This window comes from Oncorhynchus mykiss, chromosome 16, assembly GCF_013265735.2.
Source record: "Oncorhynchus mykiss isolate Arlee chromosome 16, USDA_OmykA_1.1, whole genome shotgun sequence".
NCBI classification, from domain to species: Eukaryota; Metazoa; Chordata; class Actinopteri; order Salmoniformes; family Salmonidae; genus Oncorhynchus; species Oncorhynchus mykiss.
The window spans coordinates 71,119,302-71,135,243 of NC_048580.1; the positions used below are offsets into that span (position 1 = coordinate 71,119,302).

Sequence of the window (15,942 nt, forward strand, 5' to 3'; positions counted from 1 at the left end):
TTACTTAGAACGCCATCCTAATCACGTTAGCCCTCGTTAGCTCAACCGCCCCCCGGGGAGATCGGGGACACCGATCTCGTAAAGGTTAAACACAGTTGTCTTAAACTCAGGCCACATCATATTATGCTGGCTTGCAAATTGTATAATTCCTATTAGTGATGGTCATTCCGAGTCTTTTCGGTGAGCCGGCTCATTTTGCTCTGTTCACCTAAAAGAGCTGATTAATTTTGCTCCCAAATGGCTCTTTGTTCTAAATACTTACAAATCGACCTAGAACCATGAAAAGGTTTGAAAATCTTCAATTTAAAGCCCTAAAGTTAGGCTACCATTATGTCAGATCATGAAATGAGTGTTCAAATACATTTTTACCTGGACAGATTAAAAATTATGGATTTTTTTTTTTTAAGCACTGAAAAATTCAGCATGGACCAGATAGACGCGCTGTCCCCACTATTTATTGTTTTTGTTTCTGCAGTGTGGATTCACCCTCATTTAGAGAAGGATTTGTAATGTATCTGCAGAAACACATTGATATAAACTCCAAAAGCCTCAGAGGCTCTGCAGTGATGTTACGTTTGATATCGGAGCTCCGAGACGTGAGTAGAAATCGCTAAGCAGTGTAATTTGAAGCAGTATACCTGTATCACTTTATTAGAAGCAAGTGATCAATGATGGCCGAAGCTTCATTTCGTCAAACAACCACCTGATTGGTTTGGGTTTGGTAGAAGAGAAAGGCTACGCTGTGCACTCGCTACCGGGTGTGGGACGTCATCTATAATCATTTGGTTGCTCTAAACTCTTTTGACAAGCAGGTGCCGCGAGTGTACACTGTGTTGATATAAGCGTTAATTACTCAATTTGCTGGAAAACCTCAATGCTTCAGGAGGCTTTGTTTCCCCATCACTAGCAGTATGCAAGTCGGCGAGCCGAATGAACAACTCTTTCACCAATGCTATTTGTTCACAAGTGACCCATCCCCTAATTCCAATTGGAATCCAGACAGATATCCAACCATTTTTATGACTCGCCATTCTGTAGTTAGAATGATTGCCAAGGTAGGGAAGATTTATAAATGAGACAACCTAAACCATCGAAACTGGAACAACCATCTCAATAACGGGTGAAAATGATTGGTTATTTGTCTTTGTGTAATATAAGATCAAATAACCAATCAATGTGCAGAAACACGTTAAAACAAACTATTTGAAAAAGCAACCAAGCATGATGGGAAATATTATACAATGGCACTGGATGAGATGGCTGCCGTTTTTAGATGCTCCTAACCAATTGTGCCATTGTGTGTGTTTTTTTGCGTTATTTGTAACTTATAGTGTACGGAATGTTTCTGCCACCGTATCTTATGACCGAAAAGAGCTTCTGAACATCAGAACAGCGATTACTCACCTCGTACTGGACAAAGATTTTTTTTCTTTAACGAGTCGGACGCAAAAGATTTACTTCAGACACCCGACAGACGCCCAAATCCCCGTCTTTCACATGAAGAAGAGCCAGAGATATCGGTGTAGTAGGTTGGAGTGCCTTGTAAGGATCCAACGGAGAGTGGGTAATCCACCTCTACCATCAGTCCTATTAGCCAACGTGCAATCATTGGATAACAAAATGGATGAGCTCCGATCACGACTATCCTACCAATGGGACATTAAAAACTGTAATATCTTATGTTTCACAGAGTCGTGAAACATAAAATACAGCTGGCTGGGTTTTCAGTCCATCAGCAAGATAGAACAGCTGCCTCCGGTAAGACAAGGGGTGGTGGTCTGTGTCTATTTGTAAATAACAGCTGGTGCACAAAATCTAATATTAAGGAAGTATCTAGGTTTTGCTTGCCTGAGGTAGAGTATCTCATGATAAGCTGTAGACCACACAATTTACCAAGAGAGTTTTCATCTATATTTTTTGTAGCTGTCTATTTACAACCATAAACCGATGCTGGAACTAAGACCGCACTCAACAAGTTGTATAAGGCCAAACAGGAAAACGCTCATCATAGATGGGGGGACTGCATACAAGCAAAAATTAAAGCAGGAAGCACCAGTGACATGATCAACAAAAAAATGGTCAGATGAAGCAGATGTTAAGCTGCAGGACTGTTTTGCTATCACAGACTGGAACATGTTCCAGGATTCTTCCGATGGCATTGAGGAGTAAACCACATCAGTCACTGGCTTCATCAATAAGTGCATCGATGACGTCATCCCCACAGTGACCGTACGTACATACCCCAACCAGAAGCCATGGATTACAGGCAACATCCGCACTGAGCTAAAGGGTCGAGCTGCCGCTTTCACGGAGTGGGACTCTAACCCGGACGCTTATAAGAAATCCCGCTTTGCCCTCCGAGGAACCATCAAACAGGCAAAGCATCAATACAGGACTAAGATTGAATCCTACCACACCGGCTCTGACGCTTGTCGGATGTAGCAGGGGTTGCAATCTATTTCGGACTACAAAGGGAAGCATAGCAGTGGCCTGCCCAGTGACACGAGCCTGACAGATAAGCAAAATGACATCTATGCAAGCTTCAAGGCAAGCAACACTGAAGCATGCATGAGAGCACCAGATGTTTCAGATGACTATTTTCTTGTTTTTAATTTAAATGTGTTATTTAAAAAATATATTTTTATTGATTTATTTTTTACTTCAGTTTATTTTTGTAAATACTTTCTTAACACTTATTTTTCTTAAAACTGCATTGGGGCAGGCGGCAGGGTAGCGGGTAGTGGTTAGAGCGTTGGACTAGTAACTGAAAGGTTGCAAGTTCAAATCCCCGAGCTGACAAGGTACAAATCTGTCATTCTGCCCCTGAACAGGCCGTCATTGAAAATAAGAGTTTGTTCTTAACTGACTTGCCTAGTTAAATAAAGATAATGTTAAGATCAAGCTTCTTGGTTACAGCAGAGACGTTCAATCCCTTCCTGGATCAAGATCCCTACTGCCTAAATTAATTTTGAAAAGCTGCCCTTGTGTGCACTGCCGGTAATACTGTATATCCCGGTATGGTACAGGAATGATATGATGGTATGATAATCTGGACACCATCCAACCCTAGATGGCTTCTAATCAAGGCTGTGGAGTTGGGAATACCCTTTTCCCCATAGGGCTCTGGTCTAAAGTAGTGCACTATATAAGGAATAGGGTTCCTTAGGGCTCTGGTCTAAAGTAGTGCACTATATAAGGAATAGGGTTCCATAGGGCTCTGGTCTAAAGTAGTGCACTATATAGGGAATAGTGTGCCGTTTGGGACATCAACCTTTTTGTTACAATGCTACAGTAAAGCAGATATATCTACAACTGAATGTACAGTAAAGTACTGAAGATATTAGTAACAGTTAATTGATGCCTGGGGTCCTTCAATAGAACGAGTGACTACAGATGCAGGTTCTGAACATTGTTACATCATCATCTTCACTCATGATGGATATGTGTATTTATGAAATTATATATGAAATACATTGTTAAGTGTTACTAACACACGGTCTCTGTCTTTTCTGTCCATGTCTCACATTCTCTCTCTCACATTATCTCTCTCTCTCTCTCTCTCTCTCTCTCTCTCTCTCTCTCTCCCTCTCTCTCTCTCTCTCTCTCTCTCTCTCTCTCTCTCTCCCTGTATGTCTCTTTCACTCTCTCTCTCTGTCTCTCTGTCTCTCTCTCTCTCTGTCTTTTCTGTCCGTGTCTCACATTCTCTCTCTCACATTATCTCTCTCTCTCTCTCTCTCTCTCCCTCTCTCTCTCTCTCCCTCCCTCTCTCTCCCTCTCTCTCTCTCTCCCTGTATGTCTCTTTCACTCTCTCTCTCTCTCTCTCTCTCTCTCTCTCTCTCTCTCTCTCTCTCTCTCCCTCTCTCTCTCTCTCTCCCTCCCTCTCTCTCCCTCTCTCTCTCTCTCCCTGTATGTCTCTTTCACTCTCTCTCTCTCTCTCTCTCTCTCTCTCTCCCTGTATGTCTCTTTCACTCTCTCTCTCTGTCTCTCTCTCTCTCTCTCTCTCTCTGTCTCTGTCTCTGTCTCTCTGTCTCTCTCTCTGTCTCTCTCTCTCTCTCTCTCTCTCTCTCGCTCTTTAGGTCAGACGGACACTTCAACAAAGACAGGTCGGTAACGTTTCATGTTTCACAAATGTTTGGGTTTTTCAGAAACCTCTTTATCCCCTCCCCATTGTCATGAAGCATTGACATAGTCCAGTGAGACAAGGCAACACAATAGGAAGGGCTACCTTCATCACTGAGACATACCTGTGGATCACCTGGGATTCTCTGGAATATAAAACTTTAATGTAGCCTACTTGAGTCTGCAGGTGAATATCTGGGCTAGTTGGTGGTGTTCTGCTAGCTAGCTTGTCTCTGCTTTAGCTTGTCTCTGCGTTAGTTTGTCTCTGCGTTAGTTTGTCTCTGCATTAGCTTGTCTCTGCGTTAGCTTGTCTCTGCGTTAGCTTGTCTCTGCATTAGCTTGTCTCTGCATTAGTTTGTCTCTGCGTTAGCTTGTTTCTGCGTTAGCTTGTCTCTGCGTTAGCTTGTCTCTGCTTTAGCTTGTCTCTGTTTTAGCTTGTCTCTGCGTTAGCTTGTCTCTGCGTTAGCTTGTCTCTGCGTTAGTTTGTCTCTGCGTTAGCTTGTCTCTGCGTTAGCTTGTCTCTGCATTAGCTTGTCTCTGCGTTAACTTGTCTCTGTTTTCGCTTGTCTCTGCGTTAGCTTGTCTCTGCGTTAGCTTGCCTCTGCGTTAGCTTGCCTCTGCGTTAGCTTGCCTCTGCGTTAGCTTGTCTCTGCGTTAGCTTGTCTCTGCGTTAGCTTGTCTCTGCGTTAGCTTGTCTCTGCGTTAGCCTGTCTCTGTTTTCGCTTGTCTCTGCGTTAGCTTGCCTCTGCGTTAGCTTGTCTCTGCGTTAGCTTGTCTCTGCGTTAGCTTGCCTCTGCGTTAGCTTGCCTCTGCGTTAGCTTGCCTCTGCGTTAGCTAGTCTCTGCTTTAGCTTGTCTCTGTTTTAGCTTGTCTCTGCTTTAGCTTGTCTCTGCGTTAGCTCGTCTCTGCGTTAGCTCGTCTCTGTTTTAGCTTGTCTCTGTTTTAGCTCGTCTCTGCTCTAGCTTTTCTCTGCGTTAGCTTGTCTCTGCGTTAGCTTGTCTCTGCTTTAGCTTGTCTCTGTTTTAACTTGTCTCTGTTTTAGCTTGTCTCTGTGTTAGCTTGTCTCTGCATTAGCTTTTCTCTGCATGGAGCCTCTTTATTTTTGGCAACAACATGAAAATGAGACAGGGTCAGAGAGGATAAATGCTGTGTTGTCGTGGAAACGCCTCGGATGAAGTGAATCGCCTCTGAAAACAGCTAATAGTTCACGGTACCTACTGCCACAAGACTGTTACACCTCAGTTTGTAGAAACTGTGATATGTTGCTCTATACATGTTATGGGTTCAGTGGTTGAATATACTGATGGAACCCATATGTTATGGGTTCAGTGGTTGACTATACTGATGGAACCCACATGTTATGGGTTCAGTGGTTGAATATACTGATGGAACCCACATGTTATGGGTTCAGTGGTTGACTATTCTGATGGAACCCCCATGTTATGGGTTCAGTGGTTGACTATACTGATGGAACCCACATGTTATGGGTTCAGTGGTTGACTATACTGATGGAACCCACATGTTATGGGTTCAGTGGTTGAATATACTGATGGAACCCCCATGTTATGGGTTCAGTGGTTGAATATACTGATGGAACCCCCGTGTTATGGGTTCAGTGGTTGAATATACTGATGGAACCCACATGTTATGGGTTCAGTGGTTGAATATACTGATGGAACCCACATGTTATGGGTTCAGTGGTTGAATATGCTGATGGAACCCCCATGTTATGGGTTCAGTGGTTGAATATACTGATGGAACCCCCGTGTTATGGGTTCAGTGGTTGAATATACTGATGGAACCCACATGTTATGGGTTCAGTGGTTGAATATACTGATGGAACCCACATGTTATGGGTTCAGTGGTTGAATATACTGATGGAACCCACATGTTATGGGTTCAGTGGTTGAATATACTGATGGAACCCCCGTGTTATGGGTTCAGTGGTTGAATATACTGATGGAACCCACATGTTATGGGTTCAGTGGTTGAATATACTGATGGAACCCCCGTGTTATGGGTTCAGTGGTTGAATATACTGATGGAACCCACATGTTATGGGTTCAGTGGTTGACTATACTGATGGAACCCACATGTTATGGATTCAGTGGTTGACTATACTGATGGAACCCACATGTTATGGGTTCAGTGGTTGACTATACTGATGGAACCCACATGTTATGGGTTCAGTGGTTGAATATACTGATGGAATCCACATGTTATGGGTTCAGTGGTTGACTATACTGATGGAACCCACATGTTATGGATTCAGTGGTTGAATATACTGATGGAATCCACATGTTATGGGTTCAGTGGTTGAATATACTGATGGAACCCCCGTGTTATGGGTTCAGTGGTTGAATATACTGATGGAACCCACATGTTATGGGTTCAGTGGTTGAATATACTGATGGAACCCACATGTTATGGGTTCAGTGGTTGAATATACTGATGGAACCCCCGTGTTATGGGTTCAGTGGTTGACTATACTGATGGAACCCACATGTTATGGGTTCAGTGGTTGACTATACTGATGGAACCCACATGTTATGGGTTCAGTGGTTGACTATACTGATGGAACCCCCATGTTATGGGTTCAGTGGTTGAATATACTGATGGAACCCACATGTTATGGGTTCAGTGGTTGACTATTCTGATGGAACCCACAGGCCCACATTTTGTAGATATTCTCCAATAGCAGTCTTGAATTACAAATGAAGGTGATTGAACTAATGCATTTGATGTACCTGTAGTGTACCTGTAGTGAACCCAACACGCTCTCACAGTCTCCAACGCTTTTCCGGAAATGTCCAATTTCAAAGGTTTAAGCATACATTCGTAATGCTTAAGGTAAGGGTTAAGGTTTGAGATAGGGTTATGAATGGTTAAGGTTTGAGATAGGGTTATGAATGGTTAAGGTAAGGGTTAAGGTTTGAGATAGGGTTATGAATGCTTAAGGTAAGGGTTAAGGTTTGAGATAGGGTTATGAATGGTTAAGGTAAGGGTTAAGGTTTAGGATATGGTTATGAATGGTTAAGGTTTGAGATAGGGTTATGAATGGTTAAGGTAAGTGTTAAGGTTTGAGATAGGGTTATGAATGGTTAAGGTAAGGGTTAAGGTTTGGTATATGGTTATGAATGGTTAAGGTTTGAGATAGGGTTATGAATGGTTAAGGTAAGGGTTAAGGTTTGAGATAGGGTTATGAATGCTTAAGGTAAGTGTTCAAGTTTAGGACATGGTTATGAATGCTTAAGGTAAGTGTTAAGGTTTAGGATATGGTTATGAATGCTTAAGGTAAGTGTTAAGGTTTAGGATATGGTTATGAATGCTTAAGGTAAGTGTTCAAGTTTAGGACATGGTTATGAATGCTTAAGGTAAGTGTTAAGGTTTAGGATATGGTTATGAATGCTTAAGGTAAGGGTTAAGGTTTGGGATATGGTTAAAAACAAACAAGTGCCTTGCACTGGGATTGAGAGGTGGTTTGAGTTTGGTTCGATTGATGTGAACATAAAGCTCCCCAGGTTCACTTGTCATTCTTCCAGGATCACACACTAGACTACTGTTATAACCCCTCACACTAGACTACTGTTATAACCCCTCACACTAGACTACTGTTATAACCCCTAGACTACTGATATAACCCCTCACATCAGACTACTGACATGACCCCTCACACTAGGCTACTGTTATAACCCCTCCCACTAGACTACTGACATGACCCCTCACACTAGACTACTGTCACAACCCCTCCCACTAGACTACTGTTATAACCCCTCACACTAGACTACTGTTATAACCCCTAGACTACTGATATAACCCCTCACATCAGACTACTGACATGACCCCTCACACTAGGCTACTGTTATAACCCCTCCCACTAGACTACTGACATGACCCCTCACACTAGACTACTGTCACAACCCCTCCCACTAGACTACTGTTATAACCCCTCACACTAGACTACTGTTATAACCCCTAGACTACTGATATAACCCCTCACATCAGACTACTGACATGACCCCTCACACTAGGCTACTGTTATAACCCCTCCCACTAGACTACTGACATGACCCCTCACACTAGACTACTGTCACAACCCCTCCCACTAGACTACTGTTATAACCCCTCACACTAGACTACTGTTATAACCCCTCACACTAGACTACTGACATATCCCTCACACTAGACTACTGACATATCCCTCACACTAGACTACTGATATAACCCCTCACACTAGACTACTGTTATAACCCCTCACACTAGACTACTGTTATAACCCCTCACACTAGACTACTGTCATAACCCCTCACACTAGACTACTGTCACAACCCCTCACACTAGACTACTGTCACAACCCCTCACACTAGACTACTGTCACAACCCCTCACACTAGACTACTGTCACAACCCCTCACACTAGACTACTGTCACAACCCCTCACACTAGACTACTGTCACAACCCCTCACACTAGACTACTGTCACAACCCCTCACACTAGACTACTGTCACAACCCCTCACACTAGACTACTGTCACAACCCCTCACACTAGACTTCTGACATAACCCCTCACACTAGACTACTGTCACAACCCCTCACACTAGACTTCTGTTATAACCTCTCACACTAGACTACTGTTATAACCCCTCACACTAGACTACTGTTATAATCCCTCACACTAGACTACTGATATAACCCCTCACATCAGACTACTGACATGACCCCTCACACTAGGCTACTGTTATAACCCCTCCCACTAGACTACTGACATGACCCCTCACACTAGACTACTGTCACAACCCCTCCCACTAGACTACTGTTATAACCCCTCACACTAGACTACTGTTATAACCCCTCACACTAGACTACTGACATATCCCTCACACTAGACTACTGACATATCCCTCACACTAGACTACTGATATAACCCCTCACACTAGACTACTGTTATAACCCCTCACACTAGACTACTGTTATAACCCCTCACACTAGACTACTGTCATAACCCCTCACACTAGACTACTGTCACAACCCCTCACACTAGACTACTGTCACAACCCCTCACACTAGACTACTGTCACAACCCCTCACACTAGACTACTGTCACAACCCCTCACACTAGACTACTGTCACAACCCCTCACACTAGACTACTGTCACAACCCCTCACACTAGACTACTGTCACAACCCCTCACACTAGACTACTGTCACAACCCCTCACACTAGACTACTGTCACAACCCCTCACACTAGACTACTGTCACAACCCCTCACACTAGACTACTGTCACAACCCCTCACACTAGACTACTGTCACAACCCCTCACACTAGACTACTGTCACAACCCCTCACACTAGACTTCTGACATAACCCCTCACACTAGACTACTGTCACAACCCCTCACACTAGACTTCTGTTATAACCTCTCACACTAGACTACTGTTATAACCCCTCACACTAGACTACTGTTATAATCCCTCACACTAGACTACTGATATAACCCCTCACATCAGACTACTGACATGACCCCTCACACTAGGCTACTGTTATAACCCCTCCCACTAGACTACTGTTATAACCCCTCACACTAGACTACTGTTATAACCCCTCACACTAGACTACTGACATATCCCTCACACTAGACTACTGACATATCCCTCACACTAGACTACTGATATAACCCCTCACACTAGACTACTGTTATAACCCCTCACACTAGACTACTGTTATAACCCCTCACACTAGACTACTGTCATAACCCCTCACACTAGACTACTGTCACAACCCCTCACACTAGACTACTGTCACAACCCCTCACACTAGACTACTGTCACAACCCCTCACACTAGACTACTGTCACAACCCCTCACACTAGACTACTGTCACAACCCCTCACACTAGACTACTGTCACAACCCCTCACACTAGACTACTGTCACAACCCCTCACACTAGACTACTGTCACAACCCCTCACACTAGACTACTGTCACAACCCCTCACACTAGACTACTGTCACAACCCCTCACACTAGACTACTGTCACAACCCCTCACACTAGACTACTGTCACAACCCCTCACACTAGACTACTGTCACAACCCCTCACACTAGACTACTGTCACAACCCCTCACACTAGACTACTGTCACAACCCCTCACACTAGACTACTGTCACAACCCCTCACACTAGACTACTGTCACAACCCCTCACACTAGACTACTGTCACAACCCCTCACACTAGACTACTGTCACAACCCCTCACACTAGACTACTGTCACAACCCCTCACACTAGACTACTGTCACAACCCCTCACACTAGACTACTGTCACAACCCCTCACACTAGACTACTGTCACAACCCCTCACACTAGACTACTGTCACAACCCCTCACACTAGACTACTGTCACAACCCCTCACACTAGACTACTGTCACAACCCCTCACACTAGACTACTGTCACAACCCCTCACACTAGACTTCTGTCACAACCCCTCACACTAGACTACTGTCACAACCCCTCACACTAGACTACTGTCACAACCCCTCACACTAGACTACTGTCACAACCCCTCACACTAGACTACTGTTATAACCCCTCACACTAGACTACTGTTATAATCCCTCACACTAGACTACTGTTATAATCCCTCACACTAGACTACTGTTATAACCCCTCACACTAGACTACTGTTATAACCCCTCACACTAGACTACTGTCACAACCCCTCACACTAGACTACTGTCACAACCCCTCACACTAGACTACTGTTATAACCTCTCACACTAGACTACTGTTATAACCCCTCACACTAGACTACTGTTATAATCCCTCACACTAGACTACTGTCACAACCCCTCACACTAGACTACTGTTATAACCTCTCACACTAGACTACTGTTATAACCCCTCACACTAGACTACTGTTATAATCCCTCACACTAGACTACTGTCACAACCCCTCACACTAGACTACTGTTATAACCTCTCACACTAGACTACTGTTATAACCCCTCACACTAGACTACTGTTATAACCCCTCACACTAGACTACTGTTATAACCACTAGACTACTGTCATAACCCCTCACACTAGACTACTGTCATAACCCCTCACACTAGACTACTGTTATAACCCCTCACACTAGACTACTGTTATAACCCCTCACACTAGACTACTGTCATAACCCCTCACACTAGACTACTGTTATAACCCCTCACACTAGACTACTGTTATAACCCCTCACACTAGACTACTGTCATAACCCCTCACACTAGACTACTGTTATAATCCCTCCCACTAGACTACTGTCATAACCCCTCACACTAGACTACTGTCATAACCCCTCACACTAGACTACTGTTATAACCCCTCACACTAGACTACTGTCATAACCCCTCACACTAGACTACTGTCACAACCCCTCACACTAGACTACTGTCACAACCCCTCACACTAGACTACTGTTATAACCTCTCACACTAGACTACTGTTATAACCCCTCACACTAGACTACTGTTATAACCCCTCACACTAGACTACTGTCACAACCCCTCACACTAGACTACTGTTATAACCTCTCACACTAGACTACTGTTATAACCCCTCACACTAGACTACTGTCATAACCCCTCACACTAGACTACTGTCATAACCCCTCACACTAGACTACTGTCATAACCCCTCACACTAGACTACTGTTATAATCCCTCACACTAGACTACTGTTATAACCCCTCACACTAGACTACTGTTATAACCCCTAGACTACTGTTATAACCCCTCACACTAGACTACTGTTATAACCCCTCACACTAGACTACTGTTATAACCCCTAGACTACTGTCATAACCCCTCACACTAGACTACTGTCATAACCCCTCACACTAGACTACTGTTATAATCCCTCACACTAGACTACTGTCATAACCCCTCACACTAGACTACTGTTATAACCCCTCACACTAGACTACTGTTATAATCCCTCACACTAGACTACTGTTATAATCCCTCACACTAGACTACTGTCATAACCCCTCCCACTAGACTACTGTTATAACCCCTCACACTAGACTACTGTTATAACCCCTCACACTAGACTACTGTTATAACCCCTAGACTACTGTTATAACCCCTAGACTACTGTTGTAACCCCTAGACTACTGTTATAACCCCTAGACTACTGTTATAACCCCTAGACTACTGTTATAACCACTAGACTACTGTCATAACCTCTCACACTAGACTACTGTCACAACCCCTCACACTAGACTACTGTCATAACCTCTCACACTAGACTACTGTCACAACCCCTCACACTAGACTACTGTTATAACCCCTAGACTACTGTCATAACCCCTCACACTAGACTACTGTCATAACCCCTAGACTACTGTTATAACCCCTAGACTACTGTCATAACCCCTAGACTACTGTTATAACCCCTAGACTACTGTTATAACCTCTAGACTACTGTTATAACCCCTAGACTACTGTTATAACCCATCACCCCTTTTTGCAACAGATTATTTGTTTGCCACATATTGACGAAGAGAGCAACATCAGACTACTGACATGACCCCTCACACTAGACTACTGTTATAACCCCTAGACTACTGTTATAACCCCTAGACTACTGTCATAACCCCTAGACTACTGTCATAACCCCTAGACTACTGTTATAACCCCTCACACTAGACTACTGTTATAACCCCTAGACTACTGTTATAACCCCTAGACTACTGTTATAACCCCTAGACTACTGTTATAACCCCTAGACTACTGTCACAACCCATCACCCCTTTTTTACAACAGATTATTTGTTTGCCACATATTGACGAAGAGAGCAACATCAGATGTTTATTAGATTGTGGAGTTTGAATTGTGTGTGAAGACAACAACATATTTGCTGTGGATTACAGCATAGGTTAAAAAAAAATCAATTCTAGCTCTTAAAGAGACAGTAGCCTACATTGGGTGTACATTTTTCAAATACATTATTATATAATCTGCCGTTATTCTTCTGCTATTTATTCTGTTAATAATATTTACATGTTAATACTATCTTCTGATTAAAAGTATTATGTTTAATATTTTAACTAAACGCAATCTATTAGGTTCCAAAATGTGAGTAGGTATATCTAGCTGTCCAAATATCACGTTCTGATGGGATGGGGCGGCAGGGTAGCCTCGTGGTTAGAGCATTGGGCTTAGTAACCGAAAGGTTGCAAGCTGACAAGGTACAAATCTGTCGTTCTGCCTGTGAACAAGGCAGTTCACTGTTCCCTGGTAGGCCTTCACTGAAAATAAGAATTTGTTCTTAACTGACTTGCCTTGTTAAATAAAGGTAAGATAAAATAAAAATGGCTGGTCCTGCACTTTGTAAATATGCCGAAAAAAGATATTGGTTCCTTTCTAAACGTAGCAATGTGAATGCAAAGAGGACTCAGACCACAAAATAGATGAAGTGAAGTGACAAAAGAGTCTAGGACAGCCGCTAGAGGAACCCCTCGCCAACAGCCAAAGAAATTGCAGGGCGCAGGGCTCATAGGACTTCATGTTACACAATACATGTATTTTTTGTTCGGTAAAGTTCATATTTATATGCAAAAATCTTATTTTACATTGGCGTGTTATGTTCAGTAGTTCCAAAACATGCAGTGATATTGCAGAGAGCCACATCAATTCACAGAAATACTCATGTTAAATGTCGATGAAAATACAATTTTTAGACATGGAATTAAATATAGACTTCTCCTTAATGCAACCGCTGTGTCAGATTTCAAAAAAACTTCACGGAAAAAGCATAATCTGAGAACGGCTCTCAGAGCCCAAAACAGCCAGAGAAATATCCACCATGTTGGGTAGTCAACATTATCCATAAACAGTATTATAAATATTGACTTACCTTTGATGATCTTCATCAGAATGCACTCCCAGGAATCGCAGTTCCACAATAAATGCTTGTTTTGTTCGATAATGTCCATCATTTATGTCCATTTATGTCCATGTGGCTTCTTTTGTTAGGGCGTTTGGTAAACAAATCCAAATGCGCGATCTGGTCTGTTCGGACGAAACGTTCAAAAAGTTATATTACAGGTCGAAGAAACTTGTCAAACTAAGTATAGAATCCATCTTTAGGATGTTGTTATCATAAAAGTTCAATAATGTTCCAACTGGAGAATTCCTGTGTCTGTAGAGAAGCAATGGAACGACAGCTACCTCTCAAGTGAAAGCGCGTGACTGAGAACGAGGCTGTAGGCAGACCACTGACTCAAGGAGCTCCCATCCGGCTCCACATCACAGTAGAATCCTCATTCAAGTTTCTAAAGACGGTTGGCATCTAGTGGAAGCCCTAGGAAGTTCAACTTTATCCATATCCCACTGTGTATACAATAGGGGTGAGTTCAAAAACTACAAACCTCAGATTTTCCACTTCCTGTTTGGATTTCTTCTCAGGTTTTTACCTGCCATATGAGTTCTGTTATACTCACAGACATAAAACAGTTTTAGAAACTTCGGAGTGTTTTCTATCCAATACTAATAATAATATGCATATATTAGCATCTGGGACAGAGTAGGAGGCAGTTCACTCTGGGCACGCTATTCATCCAAAAGTGAAAATGCTGCCCCCTATACCAAACAGGTTTTAAAAAGCACCTTATAGACAGCTTCTCTATGATCACTGTCATTGATTGGTCACTTTAATAATGTTTACATACTGTTTGCAAGGAAAAGAAAAGGTAGTGTTTTATATCACACAATAATTTTGGACAAGAGTCTTAAAGCATGAGAAAGGGTTTTAAGCATAGATTTGAATTCAATTAATTATATTACATTTATGTATCTATGTATTCACATGAAAAATAAAGCAAAATCATTCTGAATGACTTTGTAACAGCTCCAAACAGTTGTTCACTACAAGAAATGCTCACACTAGTTTATAGAAAGACCCTTATACACACCACATATTTATTACATACGGGATTCATGACATAGCTCACTCTAATATATCTACTGCTGTATATATATAGTATATCTACTGCTGTATATATATATAGTATATCTACTGCTACTGCTGTACATATATATATATATATATATATATATATATATATATATATATATATATATATATATAGTATATCTACTGCTGTATATCTATCTATATATATATATATATATATATATATATATATATATATATATATATATATACTGCTGTACATATCATTCTAATATATATTTGGGTTGTTAATTGATTACTGTTACAGTTCTATTTGGGTTGTTAATTGATTACTGTTACAGTTCTATTTGGGTTGTTAATTGATTACTGTTACAGTTCTATTTGGGTTGTTAATTGATTACTGTTACAGTTCTATTTGGGTTGTTAATTGATTACTGTTACAGTTCTATTTGGGTTGTTAATTGGACTACGTTCCGACATTTCTTGATTGCCATTTTACTGCATTGTTAGGAGCTCTTAATGTAATCATTTCCCTGCACCCGCAATAACATCTGCTAAACTGTGTACGTGACCCCCCCCCCCCCCAAAAAAAGATTTGATTTGATGCTGCGGTGTCAAGGGAGATAGGCGTCTCATGTCTGTTCCTCCCTACTGTACCATACCGTAGCTGTAGGACTTACAGTAGGATAGCAGTGATATAGTGTCCTGTCTCTTCCTCCCTACTGTACCATCCCGTAGCTGCAGGACTTACAGTAGGATAGCAGTGATATAGTGTCCTGTCTCTTCCTCCCTACTGTACCATCCCGTAGCTGCAGGACTTACAGTAGGATAGCAGTGATATAGTGTCCTGTCTCTTCCTCCCAACT

General features: G+C 42.3%; 1 protein-coding gene across 1 annotated transcript in view; it reads left to right on the forward strand.

Moving 5' to 3' along the window:
* The window catches only part of LOC118939582 (putative uncharacterized protein DDB_G0290521), an 89,868-nt gene that overhangs the window by 16,121 nt on the left and 57,805 nt on the right, over window positions 1-15,942 (forward strand). Inside the window, exon 3 of the mRNA XM_036947700.1 lies at window positions 4,077-4,103. Coding sequence (XP_036803595.1) covers window positions 4,077-4,103 — 27 coding nt within the window. The remainder of the gene's footprint in view (window positions 1-4,076; window positions 4,104-15,942) is intronic.